Source organism: Carettochelys insculpta, chromosome 26 (assembly GCF_033958435.1).
Source record: "Carettochelys insculpta isolate YL-2023 chromosome 26, ASM3395843v1, whole genome shotgun sequence".
Classification (NCBI taxonomy): Eukaryota; Metazoa; Chordata; order Testudines; family Carettochelyidae; genus Carettochelys; species Carettochelys insculpta.
The window spans coordinates 16519989-16536197 of record NC_134162.1 but is presented as its reverse complement, the minus strand read 5'-3'; the positions used below and the strand labels follow the sequence as shown (position 1 = coordinate 16536197).

At 40.7% G+C, this 16209-nt stretch overlaps 1 protein-coding gene across 2 annotated transcripts in view; it reads left to right on the top strand.

Annotated features, from left to right (window-relative positions):
• Positions 1-16209, top strand: part of TRIM33 (tripartite motif containing 33) — a 76664-nt gene that overhangs the window by 20402 nt on the left and 40053 nt on the right. For both annotated transcript variants that reach the window (XM_074977315.1, XM_074977314.1), the window contains exons 2-4: positions 5800-5918; positions 6108-6255; positions 9978-10110. In XM_074977315.1, the coding sequence (XP_074833416.1) occupies positions 5800-5918; positions 6108-6255; positions 9978-10110 (400 nt within the window). The remainder of the gene's footprint in view (positions 1-5799; positions 5919-6107; positions 6256-9977; positions 10111-16209) is intronic.

The window sequence follows — 16209 nt, the reverse complement described above, 5'->3', positions numbered from 1 at the left end:
TACATCCTTGATCACACAGTTTTAGGGGCATATTTTCCCACATTTTGCTTCATGAATGCCTTTGGCCCAGATTAGTTTAGTGAATTCCTTCTCCCATTGGGGCATCACCTGACCCTTGTTAGGAATTTATCACAAGGGATCTGGGAGTTCCTCTTCTCCCTCTGTTTCAGGCTTTGGAAAAACTCTCTTTCCTGATGCCAGGACAGGGAGGAGTGGTTCAGGATGTAAGAAGATGGCAAGTGAGACCAATCTCCACTTGAGTGTTGTTGACAGTGCCAGGTAGGCTTTCCCTACCTGCTGGATTGGTGACATAAACCAAATTTCCAGGTAAGAAGTTATTCCTGCTTCTTGATTGGATCCATCTTAGCTACGTTTACAGGAGAGAAACAAGAACCACAATTATCCGTGGTGCAAATGTACATAGGAGCCATGTCTGTTTGTGTCTGGCACTATGAACTCTCAGGACATAGCTATACTTTCTTGTAGGCCCAGGGTTGGAGGGACACAAGTCATCTGACCCTTGTTTGAGAATCCAGGGCTTAGGATCTACACTTGCTGTTAATGTAGAATTAATAGATTTTTCAACCTGGGCTCCTGGCATCCATACTGCAGGATGCAGACTCGAGTCAAACCAGTCGTACCTCAGACTACCTACTAGCTTTCCAAAATGTGGCTTCTCTAGCCCCTTGACTATGGCACACTTTGGGAAAACTTCATTGATTGACCTGCATGTTATGGGACAGCCTTTTAACTCATTCCGCTAAACATTCAGTTTGGTCTTTGGTTATCGCAACCCACTTCTGGACTGCGATGGTCACCACACATGTGCCAGTACACTGAAGTGCTGGGGCAACAAGATTACTAAGCTCCAGAAATGTAAGTTACTTCATGCAGAAGTTCTGAATTCATTGCCAGTCATCCTAGATCTTCCAGATGATGTGGTCTCATGGTTCTTGTCTTGTGGTCTTATGGCCGGGTCCTAGAAGTGTTGGCCTATGGATGTGGCGTCAGTGGCTATAGCAAGTATAGTGAGAATCATCAGTAGAACACTGCACAGATACAGAATTTGTATCTGCATCTTCAGAAATGATCCACGGATAGCTACAGCTATAAAGAAGATACTTGCTAATGTGCAGGTGTGCATCGATCATGTCTGTGATCTGCGCCATCCTAAGTTCAGTTAGTGCCTTTGGAGAATCAGAAAACACCACCAAAATAACCACCAGCACATGATGGAAACTGCCTGTTTCCTGATAGCTCTCCCTGTTTCCTGGCAGGAGGGAAAGTTGCCTCTTATTGGAAGACTGGAAAGGAAAAACTTCATGTGTTCTCCTTGCCTCATGATTAAAATATTAAATCAAATATAGCTTAAGCACTAAAATACACTTCTTTTTTTTGGTTAGTTTGATCTCATGTTGTGGAAATTACAATGGTAGTGATGACAGTTCCTTCTAGTTTTCCTTTCTTTTCTATAAAATAGCAACATTTCCACATTTTTCACATACAGAAAACTTATCAGTGGTGATTGGGAGAATGGAACTTGCAGACTTAATATCTAAGATTTGCTGATACGTTTGAGTTCTGGCTGGAAAAATGCAGGACCCAGACTGGATGTAGTCTGCATAATGTTGCACAGGGTGTATGAAGCTACTGTTGAAGACAAAATCTAAGAGGAAAAAATTGTTTGTGGGCTGAGAATATAAAAACTTCTCTTAGAAGGACTCTAATCCACTATGTACATGTGTGCTCTCTTATTCTGTGTCTAATCATCATAATTAGGAGAAGAAATCTATTGTTTCCAGGAAAGTTCTGATTTATCCTCCATACCTGTTACATAGGTGTGGGCACTTCATACACAGTTACAGCTTTGGTTGCTCTACAGGGTCCTTCCTGTGATGTAAAACAATCACTTGTTCCTATCCTGTTTGACAGGTGGAAGTCTTTTACACTTCGTCATAAAACTTTTTAGCTTTATACAAGTTACTCTAAAAATGTGAAAATGCTTTTTTTCCATGTGGGATCTGAAGAAGTACTAAGCTTTTTATGTGAAAAATTCCTGAAGTGCAGCTGTTTTATTCTTGTTTTCCCCTAACCAAGATTACTTTTTTAGATGTCTAAATGCTCTAAGACTGTTTGTTTTACTCCCCTTCATTTAATTTTAACACTGAGAACCAGAGACCATTTTTTAAAGGGCTTTAAAGCTGAGGGACTTGACTTCAGCAAGATCAGAGATTTTAGACTTCTGGTTTTATTAGGTTTCCTTCCACTGTCTTGTGATTAGAGTTGGAGAACAATTGTAGTCCAGTATTAACTGAATTTTTGCTTTTAATGTGAGGAAAATATTAAGGCTCTTCTCACTTTGGAAGCTTCATTATATTTTATTTATATATGAGAAAACACATCTACACCAAGACAATATGAAACAATTATTTCTGGTAATCTGACCATTGCCACATTCCTAAATTTGGTTTGATGTGAAAGCTTGTTGTCTGAGATTATTTCTATGGAATGAGTGCAATTGAATGTCTGCTTCTAGTATGCTGAGTGTGGTAACCTTTAATTCTACCCTAATCTGAAAGATTCTTCCTCAAAGGGTAGCTCTAAGAAAATTTGTAGATTGGAAGGCCAGAAAGGGGAGAGGGAGATTATGATCATTAGTCCAGGAGTCAGCAACCTTTCCAAGGCAGAGTGCTGAAATTTGATGTTTTGACATCTCTGTACAGTCTGAGTTCCAGTGATAGTTGTTAGTCGCTAAGGCTACATCTACACTAGCATTCCTGTTTTGAAAGAGGCCATGCAAATGAGGCACAGACTTAAAGATCTGGCACTTCATTTGCATATTCTTTCAAAAGTGCTTCTTTTGAAAGAAGAAAAGCAGTGTAGATGTGGGTCTTTTGAAAATAAACCCCATTTTCAAAAAACCTTTCCTTAATTAAAAAAAAAAAAAGGAATAAGGGTTCCTTAAAAATGGGGTTTATTTTTTGAAAGAGCCACATGTACACTGTTTTTCTTATTTTGAAAGAAGTTCTTTCAAAAGAAGAATATGCAGATGAGGTGCCGGATATGTAAATATGTGCCTCCTTTGCTTTTTTGATTTCCCTCACTTGCATGCCTTTTTTGGAAGAGGAATGCTAATGTGGATGTACCCTAATAGTCCTACCTACAAAAGCTTCGTTAATAAAGATACAGAGCTTTACCAGTTAGGTGGTGGTTGATAGCATTAGCTGGTCTTTTGTTAATCTACAGGCAGCATGGCTTTGTGCAAACTTGTAGCTGCATGGGGGAAGAGGAGCGGGGGCTGAGCTCCTGACATGCGTGCTGATGACAATCGGATCGCATGCCACTCTTGGAACACGTGCTGGGGGTTGCTGACCCCTGTTTTATAGGATGCGGACTGTGGAACTTCCCAAAAATAAGTCCTAAAGCATAATTTTTAGAAAAACATCCATTTTTGATTTGTGAGTGATGAAAAATCTATCCTGACCCTTGGTAAATTCTTAGAACAGTTGCTATACACGCAGCAACAAATTTACGCTTCACTGCCAATCTCAAATTGTCTAGCGTCAGCTTCAGTCATTAGTGTTGTACCTTTTTCTGCTATGTTAGTTAGTGTTGTGGCATTCTGTGTCAGAACAAAGAGCCCAATATTAAATTCTAGAAGACTTACCCGGCGTTGCCCAGGTCCTTCACGGTTGGGAGCTGGTGGTGTGGGGGGAGCAGGAATCAGGGTGATGGGTTGAGGAGGGGTTCAGGGTAGGGGGCTGTGGATGTAGGTGAAAATGAGTGAGGCTTGGGGGTGAGGAGGGCTTGGGCAGAGGAGGGGGGGATGAGGAGGGACTCAAGGCAGGATGGGAGGGTTACTTATGGCTTCTCCCTGGGGCCTGTAGAGATTGTGCACCCTGCCCACTAACTTGTCCCTGAGCCAGCCGGTGGGGATGGGGGTGTCATGTTCATCCCACTGGCCTGCTCCTACCTGAGGAAGGGTTTTGGATCATGGGGGGAAGGCCACTTTCTTAGTCTGGTGGCTGGCAAAATGGCCAGCTCCAGCTTAGCTGTTGACTCTCTTGGTTGTGCAGCTGCCTCCAATAGTCACTGCAGTATAGCTCTGCCTGCTTTCAACTCCCTCCCTTTCCATGCTATGGAAAACCATCAAATTCCAGGCACATCCCATTTTTCTGGCAAAACCAAACCCCGTTCTTGCTGTAAGTTAGAATAAGAGGAAACCGCATACCAAATGTGTTGGTCCTAACTTATGGTTTAGGAGGAGTTCTTGAACAGACAGATTTACTCAGACCAGAGATGCTGTTTTTGTTTTTTTTTTTTTTTGGTGGGTGTGGGTGTGTTTACCAATTTATCAATATCCTTCTTCAAATATGGGCTCTGAAAAGGGGACACACTCTTCCAGCAGTGCTTATGCCAGTGCCAAATACAGAGGTAAAATAACCTCTCTGCTCCTATGCACGATTCCCTGGTTTAATACATCCCAGGATCTCACTTGCTTTTTTGATCACAGCGTCATGCTCCACTCTGATGCCCAAATCCCTTTTTCAGTTACTGCTTCCCAGAATAGTGTGCCATCCTGTAGGCAGGCCTACATTCTTTGTTAGAACACAGTGTTTTCTTCTACCCTCTCTACCAGGTGATCCAGATTAATCTGAATCTGTTACTTGTCACCTTCATTATGTGAAAATCCCCCAATTTTTGTCATCTACAAGCTTTATCAGTGCTGATTTTATATTTTCCAAATTGAGTACAATTGTTAAATGATGTAGGACGAAGAGTAAATCCCTCCAAATGCCTCCTGGAAAAAAAACCCCACTTGATTATGATTCCCTATTTAGAAATACCTTTTGAGACTGATCAGCCAATTAACATGTGTGATACTGATTTTTTTCATATCATTTTAGGTTTTTAATAAATGTCGTCTTTTCAAGTGAAACTGTTACGTGGTAGCTAGTGAAATGCTGTGCAGAAGTCCAAGTGTATTATGTGAGAACTATTACTTGTATTAAATTAAGTCATTTAATAAAAAAGTTTTTTTGACGAGATCTATTTTCTATGAATTTGTGTTGAATTTTGTTAATTGTCGCATTCTCATTTAATTCTTAATAGAGTAACCAGTTCCTTCAGTCCCATTAATCTTTACCCAAATGTAACTGGGACTTTTTTCCCAGTCTGCACGGCATAACTCTTTTGGAAGAGTGTGGTGAGCAAGGAGGGGAGGCATCTTGTGAAGGTTAGGAGTATAATGTAGGCATTTAAAACCCTGATTGTGTGAAACAAAGGTATCCATATGACAAGAGGTTGGATTGGAGAATATGGGGATGCACACATTTGGTCTTTGGCCTACTTTGAAATGTAAGTTTGTGTAGTGGATCTAAGGTGTAGGAAAGAGATTCAATGAATAAAATATTTAATGTTTCTTAGGAAGAAAAACCCATGAAGCCAAAACAAAATCATTTACCTAAATGACATACTGTTCTTGGATCTTGCTGGGAAAATCTGAAAGATTGCATTGCAATTCATGCCAGCTGAAGGGAAGGAAGGTCTCTCTAGTAATGTTTTTGGTCTTTCATTCCAAATCTTTGGCTTAAACGTCACCATGTTTGTCCCAGTATTGGATTGTTAAGGAGTCTCATTTTCACTTCACTACCTTCCGGGTGCTTAATGTGGTGATTTCTTGTTGTCACTTTTGTCTTTTAAACCTGCTTGTTTTTAAGCACATGGTTATAAATTTGAGTTTCCTTGTTTTTGTTTTTTGAAACTAAGGAAATTTTTAAAATTTCTTTTGTGTTGCAGTTGGCGTGATCAGGTGTCCTATATGTCGCCAGGAGTGCAGACAGATAGATCTGGTGGATAACTACTTTGTGAAAGACACCTCGGAAGCACCAAGTAGCTCTGATGAGAAATCAGAACAGGCATGATTTTCTATTTTTTCTTACTGCAATTTAGACAATATTTAATGTGTGTTCATCTTGCATATAGTGGCTGAGCATCTAAAGAAGAAAACACTTTTACTGGACTTTATTTGCATTGATATTGAAGCCTCACAGTAAAATTGAATCTTTGTAAGTACCTATGTTGCCTTGTTTTGTTCCTGATTTTAGGTGTGCACCAGTTGTGAAGATAATGCCAGTGCTGTAGGCTTTTGTGTGGAATGTGGGGAATGGCTGTGCAAGACATGCATAGAAGCACATCAGCGGGTGAAATTTACTAAAGATCATATGATCAGAAAGAAAGAGGATGTCTCCTCAGGTGAGTTTGGTGATCTTTTGCCCACTCCTATTTGTAGTGTAGAAATCAAAACCACTCCAGAGATTCCTGCTGTGGGTGAGCATATGTGCCTGTGCAAGCGAAGAGAGGAAGGCAGAATTGTATGTACATATCTTTAGTTTGTGACTTCCCTGGAAGGTTTTAGAGAGAGATGGGGACAACCTGCTATGCTGTCAACGAGACTTGAGAATGGAATAAATTTGTAAATGTTAAATTAAAATGGCTTGTTCTGCTAATAATAGTATTAAAAGTGTCTGTGAAGAAAATGGATGCATGTAGAACAAGAAAAAAAATGGGCAAGTCTTTATTTTTGTTTGGGTTTGGTTTTCTTAAATGTGTGAGTGGTCCATCACTTTCATCAACAGAACTGATGTGTGTGTGTTTTGAATCATACCGGATTATCTTTAGTGACAAATGTACATTACTAACACTACAGAGCTAGGACAGACATGGAAGAGGGAATTGGATTCTGCTTTGGCTCAGATATCAATATAATTATGAAGTTCCAGTTGCACAACACTTCTGGTTCTCTCTTCTCATTAGTACCTGAGCCAAATTAGATTTCTAAAATGTGTTTTCAAGACTGGTAGTTTAAAAAGAAGATGGGATGGAGGAATGTAGAATGAGTGTCAGCTCATCTGGTGAAGAGGACTGGAATACATATTTACTTATAGTCTGTGGACCAGGGCTGTGTAGTTTAAAGTCAAACAGTACCACCTTTTATAACTGATCGGGCTCCCAGAGGAGGTTTGCATAAACACTGAGTATAGAATATGGCTGTCATGCAGGATGCTGAATTACTCTTGCACTGGTATCAGTAAGTGAAGGTGCAATTGGCAGCACACTTTGGACCATCAATCTTTGTGCCTGGTATATTTCACCAATTCCATATGCACTTCAGCTAGTTTACTGATACAGTGAGTAAGTGCACAGATTTGATGTGAAATTGCACATCTAGAGTACTGAGAAATTTGGTTCTTAAATTGTCATTTTTAGACTCTGGTTCACAATCTTGAAATAAATGGAAACGGGTCACTTCTTAGAACTGTGTTCAGAGTATGTTTAAAAAAAAAAAAAAAAAAAAAAGGTTGTAATAGAATACACGGTTAGCTCAGTCTCTATCCCTCCTTGCACTGGGATCAAGCAGTTCCCATGCTGCTGCTCAGAAATTTAAAGGCTGGGGTGCACTCTGAATGGCTCAGCTTCTCTCCCCACTCCTTCCACTCTTCATGTGCAGGAGAGGGAAGGTGGGGAAGATCCCGATTCTTGACAAAAGCTGAGCTAGTGAGTGTGCCAGCTCAGCCTTTAAATGCAGAGTGGAAGGTGCGTGGGCACGGGGTGGGAATAGAACAGAAGCTGAGCCAGCCTGTGTGCCAGCTCAGCCTTTTCCATATAGAACAGCAGGATATGGGGAAGAGGCATTTGACAGAGTAACCCATGGAAACTTTAGCAGTTATTTGGTTACAATATTACTTGCTGTTTAATGTCCCTCATAAACTCACTACATTTAGTTCATTTGGAAGGTTTTTGTTTGTAAACGAGGGACAAAAGCTTCTTAAATTAAAGCTTAGTTTCTGTAGAATCCAGTGTTGTCATGTGGACTGGTCTAATTAAGTCAGTTACTCAACTTCAGTGTTGCAAACAGAACAAGTTAAAATATAACTAGGAACCCTATGATGGCAGTTTTGATCCTTCTTTAGTATAGCTGCAATGTAAGGGCTTTCCAGGAACTCCTGGTCTATGCCAAAAACTGTATTATTAATGAATTATTATGCTTAATATTAATGAAAAATTGTTTAATTAGTCCAAAATCTTGTCCTAGCAGCAGAATTAATCTTTTAAAGACTTTTGATTTTGATCTTAAGTATATCATTTACTAATTGATAAGATCTCTCTCTGATAAATTTTCGAACTTCTGAACTTCACAAAGTGACAGTGTGTCCAGGTAAAGCCACAACAGGAGGGCTACCGAAAAAGACATCATTCTTAATGAGTCACAGTACAAATGTACTGTCATCCTGATGGTCATGATATCCACGTTAACCCTTCACCGTTTCACTGCAAATACAGAATTATAGACAAATATCTCTTCCATGGTGAGAACTGTTTTAATACGATATTCATTCTCTAGAAACCAAGCCACCTGATGATTCTTGGTGATATCAGCTGTGGTGAATTACTTACTCTTCCCATACTCTGAAGAAATGATCTATTACATGTTTGTGGTGGTTTATTAGGTCAGGAGTGAGCAAACTTTTCATGTTAGGCCTCACTTTTCATCCCTGCCATTAGCTGTCCCCCATCCTGCCCAACCTGTCTAATGTAATCTAAACTGACAAAAATTTCATTGGTGTTCATATGGGGGGGAGGAAAAAAAAAAAAGCAAAACCCTTTCAGCATGCATAAGAAAACAAGTATGTAGAGTGTAAAAACTTTATTAATTGGTGTATAAATGCGAATAGACAAACATAAAACCGGTATCATGTTTCAGTGTTTTAATGAGACAGCAGCAACAAAGGGTCCTGTGGCACCTTATAGACTAACAGAAAAGTTTAGAGCATGAGCTTTCGTGAGTTAACTCACTTCTTCAAATGCTGGTCAGCATCTGAAGAAGTGAGTTAACTCACGAAAGCTCATGCTCTAAACTTTTCTGTTAGTCTGTAAGGTGCCACAGGACCCTTCGTTGCTGCTACAGATCCAGACTAACACGGCTACCCCTCTGATACTTAATGAGACAGATGAGCCTGAGACCCAGAAGCCGATAGTGTGGCAGCCTACAAGAGGGACTGCCCTTCATTTCGCCCAGCCTGAGACCCAGCAGCTGATAGTGTTGCAGCCTCCAAGAGGGACCGCCCCTCATTCTGCCCACCCTGCGTTAGACCATGTGAAATAAATCTTGAATACTTCCAACTTTATTTAGTGGAAGATCCCATTTGTATTAATGTATGCTGTTTTTTGTTATAACAACTTGTATCATATAACAACTTCTGATTGTACTTGACAATACTGAAAAACAACTTTTCTTTAATCCTTATCTGCTTCATCTTCCACTGGTTTTCCTCCACAAGTGTCTTCAAGTGGTCACTGGGCAATTTGGAACCCCAGAAATATTTTTTTTTTTTTTAAGCTTTTTGTTCTTTATGCATGCTTGTAAATTTCTATTACACAGCTCACCTGCAATTCAAATGACTGCATGTTAACTAAAAGGAAGTTCCCTACTAGTAGTAGTGGTGGTAGTGGTATTTACTTCAACATTAGGTTTTCCGTTAAAAGTGATTTACTGCTGTTTTGTCAGGATTTTGACACACTAATTTAGGAGCTCCCTGAGTGCTTGACAATAGAAAGCTTGAGGGGTGTTGAAACTTTCAGATAATGAGGTCGGGTTAGGGAGCAGAGAAATGACATGTGGCTTTATAGTCAAACAGCATAGCTTTATTTGAGATGTAAAGGAGGGATGGGAAAGCAACCTCCCTGATTTTTTGCTTAAAACGTAACACACCTGAAACTTTCTTGATAAACTGGCACTGTAAATATATCAATAAGTACCTATTTACAGTACCATGCATTGTTTAATCTAAAGGATAGGTTTATAATTGTCCTTGCCCGAGTTAAGTCTTGCTCAGCATTAGCAGTTAGAGATTTTGCTCTTCAAACTGTCTCAAAGTTTATTTTAAAATGCAAAAATGGTTTGTTTTTAAAAACAGAGGCTGTGGGAGCATCTGGTCAACGTCCTGTTTTCTGTCCTGTCCACAAACAAGAACAGTTAAAACTTTTCTGTGAAACGTGTGACAGACTGACATGCAGAGACTGTCAGTTATTGGAACACAAAGAACACAGGTACAATTATTAACATGTCTTAACCCCTTAACTCAGAGTAGGAGAAAATGAAATTACTATTAAGCATTTGTGCCATTAAATATTGCTGTGTTTACTGTTCATTAGACCAAACTGTTCTCTTGGTGAGGGGAGCTCTCCAGGCCTCCTTTTGAGGTTCTCAGTTCTACAGGTGACTTAGTCCCTAAGTATAAGTGAATATTTGTTTCATTCTCACCTGTGATGGATACTTAACAGTCACACAGTTATACGTATGTATGTTATAACAGTGACTGACAGCCTACTTACAATTCGTATAGCAGCTTGTAAGGGTGGTGTATTGGTCGAGCTATGTGGAACATCTAAGACTGAATTCAGAGGAATGTTACTTCGGACTGGACGTGAATTGAAATAGGGTTAAACCTGCCTGCCACTTGCTGGAGCTGCCACTTCAACGTGTACACAGATGAAATGCAATAAAATAGACTGGCACAATCCTGGATTTTAAAAAGTCGTTCTTGGAATGAATGGAGGCTATAGGAACAAATAACGGTTGATGTGGTAACTGTCTGGAAAGGCCATGTTTTAATGTATGTATTTTAACTTTTAGGATAAATCACCTAAAGTTAATATATAAGGTTTGCATCATGAATAAATGTACTTACCTAATACAGAGGGCTGAGGTTTGATCCACTTGTCTTGGTGTGTTGCTCTCTAATCTAATTTCAGTTAAAAATAGTGAGGTTTGTAACCTATAAAGAATGTACATTTTCCTCTCATTTTGTATTAGTTTTAAGAAATTATCTGATGCACTGGAGAGGAGGAGCTGTGGAAGAGCATAAAGTCTTTGAAGTCTTATGGTTATGCAGTGGTTTGAATGATGCTGTTTGGGAATTTTGGTAAGTAGTTATGCAGTGGTGTAGTAAGGATTCTAATGTGCAAATATATATTTCAAATAACCACCTCTAGAAATAAAACTCTGCACGTTGGGAGCTTTAGCAGACCATTGCAGAACTGCTTACTGCAATCTGTCTCCAGACAGCACTTCTCTGTACAGCTGCTCTTCCCGTTTATTTGGACAGTGGTTTGAAACAGCCATTCTGGATGGTTTTAGTACTGTTCTAGCATAGTCAATAATGTCCTAGAACATAGAAGCAGCTTTATAGAGAACGCATAACTTCTAACAGTTACTGACAGTTCCATAAAATAAGTAATCACCTGAAACACATACCTGGCCCAGGTTTTTTCATGCTCATTGATTGGAAATAGCCTCAAAATACAATTACCAAGAATATTTAATGTCTAGGATTGGTTGACAAGCTTTTGTTTGGTAGCCTGAACGTTTCCACCATTGTGCACTTGACACTAACTGATTAACAATCCATAAACAGACAAATTTTGTTCTATAGTACATTCTTTCCCATAAGACTTCATGAATAACCTGCTCTCAGGTGCCACCAAATAGTAACTTTTGTTTAAAATCTCTTCTATGGGTATCTGTAAGTTACAGATGAACAAACTGTCTGTCTCTGCTTTCAAATGAAATTGGATTTTTTTATGGATTTCTGTAAAATGCTTAAGCAAATTGAGGCCAGGTGAGCACAGGAACTGTTTTTAATCTCCTGCTCATTCCGCTCCTGGAATCTTAATCCTCTGAAACACCATAGACTGTTGATTCACCACCTGATAGCGACAGAGCACACTGCTCAGACTCCAGAGAACTGGGAGGGAAGGAGTGTTTGGGGCGGCTGTTGAACAGTGGTTCTCAAACTTCAGCAACCTGAGGACCCCCATTTGAGTAAAATTTTTCACAGGGTCCACCTTAAACTCAAAGCCTACTCCTATTTGTTTACGTTTGAAGAAAAAAATTGTGTTTGGAAAAATACTGTTTTTTTAATTTATAAATGATCGTAAAACACTATTTGTCATTGCACTTGAACCTGCCTACCCTGGTGTCACTAATCCAGTAATATCCTTAGCACAGAGGAGGAAGCAACTCTGTGCTGCTACTCTGCTTCCTCCAGCATGAGGGAATGGCAGTGCAACAACGCATTTCCCCTATTGCTCCCATTGCAGTGGAGGAGGAGGGGAGGATTTTGGGGAGTGGTGCAGAGCCATGTGTGCCCCCTGGGAGGAGGGTGTCAGGTAAGCATTCACCCCTTTGCCTTCATGCCCTGACCCCACAGTGCCCTCCCCTGGCCTGGCAGAATCTTCAATCTGGTGTACCTTTTTTCCCCAGAGTTGCCAGATTAAAGAGGATCTAATGTATTTATTATTCAATGCATTATCTTTATTTTATCATTAAATCTAAAGAGCTAGAAAACTCCACCTTTCCCCCAGAACTCCATCTCTTCTTCTATCCATCCGCTCTTCTCCCCGCTCTCTCCCAGTCTCTTGAATACAGCTGAACACATGTGAGATGGGGAGGGGGGCAGATGATCAGCGAGGCTGTTGGCCCCTAGACATGATTCATGAGCCCCAGTTTGAGAAATGTTGCTATAGAAGGCTGAGATTGTCTTGTGGTTCCTTCCTACCCAAAAATTAGAGTAAAATCCAGTCACTGTGGATAATTTAACAGGAGTCCTATGCCAAATGCTTCGCAGTAAATAAATTCAGAAAAATTTCTTTTTTTTGCTAAAGGTGGCTCATTCTTTTTATCAGCGACTGCACGAGAAGAGACAGCAAATTTGATTCAGATGATTTTTGAACAGAACGTTTTTAGTGGTGGGATATTTTTTTTTTTTTTTTTTTTTTTTTTTTTTTTTAATCGGTGGGCTTTTAGTGTTATATATTTCAGGACTTGTAATGTTCCTTCCTTTGTATGTGGAAAGTAATGTTATGCTGATTTTGAGGGATGAAGCCCTTGTAATTCACACCTGTGCATTGTTAGTTCAGAATGGGTAGTAATTTGCTGTTACCAGACCTACATACATTGGTCTAAGTAGTGCACTCCTTATTGTGATTTACTGCACAGATGTAGACCAGTTGAAACCAGAAATGGGGTTTGTGTGTACTTGAAGCACTAGGTAAACACATTTCTCTGAATCAGATCAGTTGCCCTTCTGTATATCAGATTAGGCTCATACACTCGTTCCAAGGTGGTCTTTGAGAAGAAAATATGTTCCTTTCCTTCAGGATGCTCTAGTGCTGGACCTCTTGAGGAGTTCTGCATTTCTCTCTGACAAGGGAGATAAGCAGCATATTCTGGGGCTCTGTTGCTTAAGTTTTCTAATGCTGTTTCTGAGCTTGGGGTTTATTCTATACAACTAAGCCACAAAAGAACTAGCAAGTGCTCATCTGGCCTGTTTTGTATTATGAAGTTAGGTTGAGGTAAGTAGCCCTGTGTTGACCCGTTAGTGTCTGTATTGAGGCTCAGATTTGTCTGTAAGCTAAAAGGATGCAATAAAAAACAATCGCATACACCTATGGCCCGTGAGTGAAGACATTGCATGATTTGTATTGGCCTTAACAGACAGCTATCCCACAATGCTCTGTTCCCAGCAACAGTGAATGTATTTGTCACAAGATTAAACTCCATTGACCAGGGATCACAGAGGCTAGAAGACATGCCCTTTAAGTTTGTTGAAATACTTTTTCCTGATTGCCCCACTTGGCGAGCACATTTAGTAGTTCGCTATTGCGTGTAACGGCCAATGTGACCGTACCAGTGCTGTGCAGACACACAGGTACCTGAAGCTCTCCAGCCTGAAGTAGAGAGGAATTAATGGCTCTTCTGGTTCTGTGGGAAGAAGAGGACTATGGAAGGGCAGCTGTGGACATGTACAAACAGACTGTACTGGGAATGCAGGCAAAGAGGTCTGACAGGGATATTCAGCCACGTGCAAGTGAAAGATCTACGCTAAGGATACCAAAAGGCCAGGAAGTTCACGATGGAACTGATGCTGTGCTGCAGTCCTGCCACTTCTACAACCAACCATACATCATGCTTGGCAGAGACCACACCAGAACCCCAGTAGTCACTGTGGATACCTTGGAGGACCCTGACGCAAAGGTCCTGCTGTGAACAGTAAGGAGTAGAAGGAAAAGATGGCCTGGGCCTCCAGGCGTGTCTTGTGGCCAGACCTGTTTGAGACTGTCAGTCTTGACAGTCAAGTGCAGATGAGGCAGATGAAAAGGAAGGGGACTTCAGTAAGTGCGTGCATGCCTTTTCCTTCAGTGTTTTTTTTTATAGATGGCTTTTGGCCTACCTCTAAGTTAACAAGATAAAGGTATTGGCCCTATGCTGGAGGGCTGGGACAAGTCTGGCACACAAATCTCTCCATTGGGTTAGCTGATGTATGAAAAACGCTTTTAAGTAGGAGTGTCTGCTGTATCCTGCTAAGAGATCTCTATAGAACTTAAATGGAAATGGTCTGCAATCTGGTTTCTAGCAATGACTGTTTCTTTCCCATGGTAGGATGCTTTCCGATGTTGTCTGTTGTGAGTTTGATTAGACCAGTTGGGTAAACTGACTTGCAGCATGTGACCGGATGTGACTTTGGGACATCAGTAGCACCTGTGTTTGTGCCTTTGTGAACCTCAGTAATGAGATATTAGCTAATATCACCACTGTTGTGGAAAGATGTGACAGTAGTGAGTGCTATTGCCTTTTATTTGTGTCTGTGGAATAGGGTTTAAAGTTTTATAGTTTCATCCAAGAGGAAATCCTCCATGTCTCTCTTACCCTGACCCCTCAGCAAGCACCCACCCACCCTCCCATCTCCACTCTCTAGCGGGCCATTTTCACAATGACTAGCAGCAGAAAGCAGTGCATTGTCAGGGTTTTTCAAAGCCAAGTGTCATTAAACATGTCTTGTTAAAAACACTTAATTTCTCTCCTTTCCCTGTGAGTGTAAATCCAGTGACACGTCTGTCTTTTTATCAGTAGCTGCTTCCATTTGTGGCCTTGAGGGTTGCTGTCTCCACATCCATGGAACACACAACGTTGAGAAGGTAGAGAAGGAAGACTAGGAGTGATGCACTCTGAAAGTACCTCCAAGCCAGTGCATGGAGAAAGACTGTGAAAACAGGAAAAAAAGGCCTAGGAGTCCCAATAGAAAAAGCACCATGATGCAATGGGTATGTTTACACTACAATTAAATACCTGTGGCTTGCCTGTTGATTAATTGCTGTGTAGACATTTAGGCTTTGGCATGGGCCAGCCATAGTTGTTTAACTGTGCTGTAGACAATATCCAGTGGTCCTCAGGCAGGAAACCCAAATGCTGCAGGTCCTGGTTGACCTCAGTGTCCAAAAATACCAGATTCTCCATCCCTTGCTGTCCCTGGAGAACTGTATGGTGACTGCTGCTTACATCCCAGAACATAGCACATGTCATTACAAGGACTGTCATTACCCTTACCACTCCATGCCATGAAACAGCGAGGAAAACCACATCTCCACATATGCTGAGCTGTGAGGACCACAGCTGGTGTACATGTAGCCACAGGGGGCTACATATGTTTACTCAAATGGACATACATATTTTCCACTTCTGTTAATGTTCACCCTCTTATGTTAAAACCTTGTGTAACGTTGCTTTGGGAGGTTGCATATTGATTTTATGCATTGCTTTTTTTGCTCAATAAAAGTTCTGTTTTTGGAGACTCAGAACTATCTTTATTCACAGCAAATTGCGTAATGCACAGTAGTTGTCAAAACATACCAAGTGTCTCACAATTCATAGCTTCAGGAAAATACCCAGTCGGATTTGTCAATGTACAGTAAGTACAACATAGCCCTTAAAGTGTTTATCCCTTTGCCTCACTTGATATTATGCAGGACACAACAAACACTACAACCCCTGAAATGTTTTTTTTTCCCCCACCAAGATCCAATCTAGTGAGCAAATACAGTAGAATCCCGAAGAGTCTACCAGAAGAACATCTCACCTTGTTCTGCACCTGCTGCACCAGTGGTTTAATTTTTCCTTGGTGTTGTCTGGGTTGCAGGTGTGCAGCCTCTTGAACTAAGGGAGCCAATGGGTAGGTTGGGTTGCATTTCAGCATTGCCAGTGGGAGTCTGTTGATAGGGGAGGAATGTCCATCCTTACAGCTTTCTGAACAGTCCTGTAGTCTTAAGGATGCAGTCATCATGCACCTTCCTTGACCATACTGAAATCAA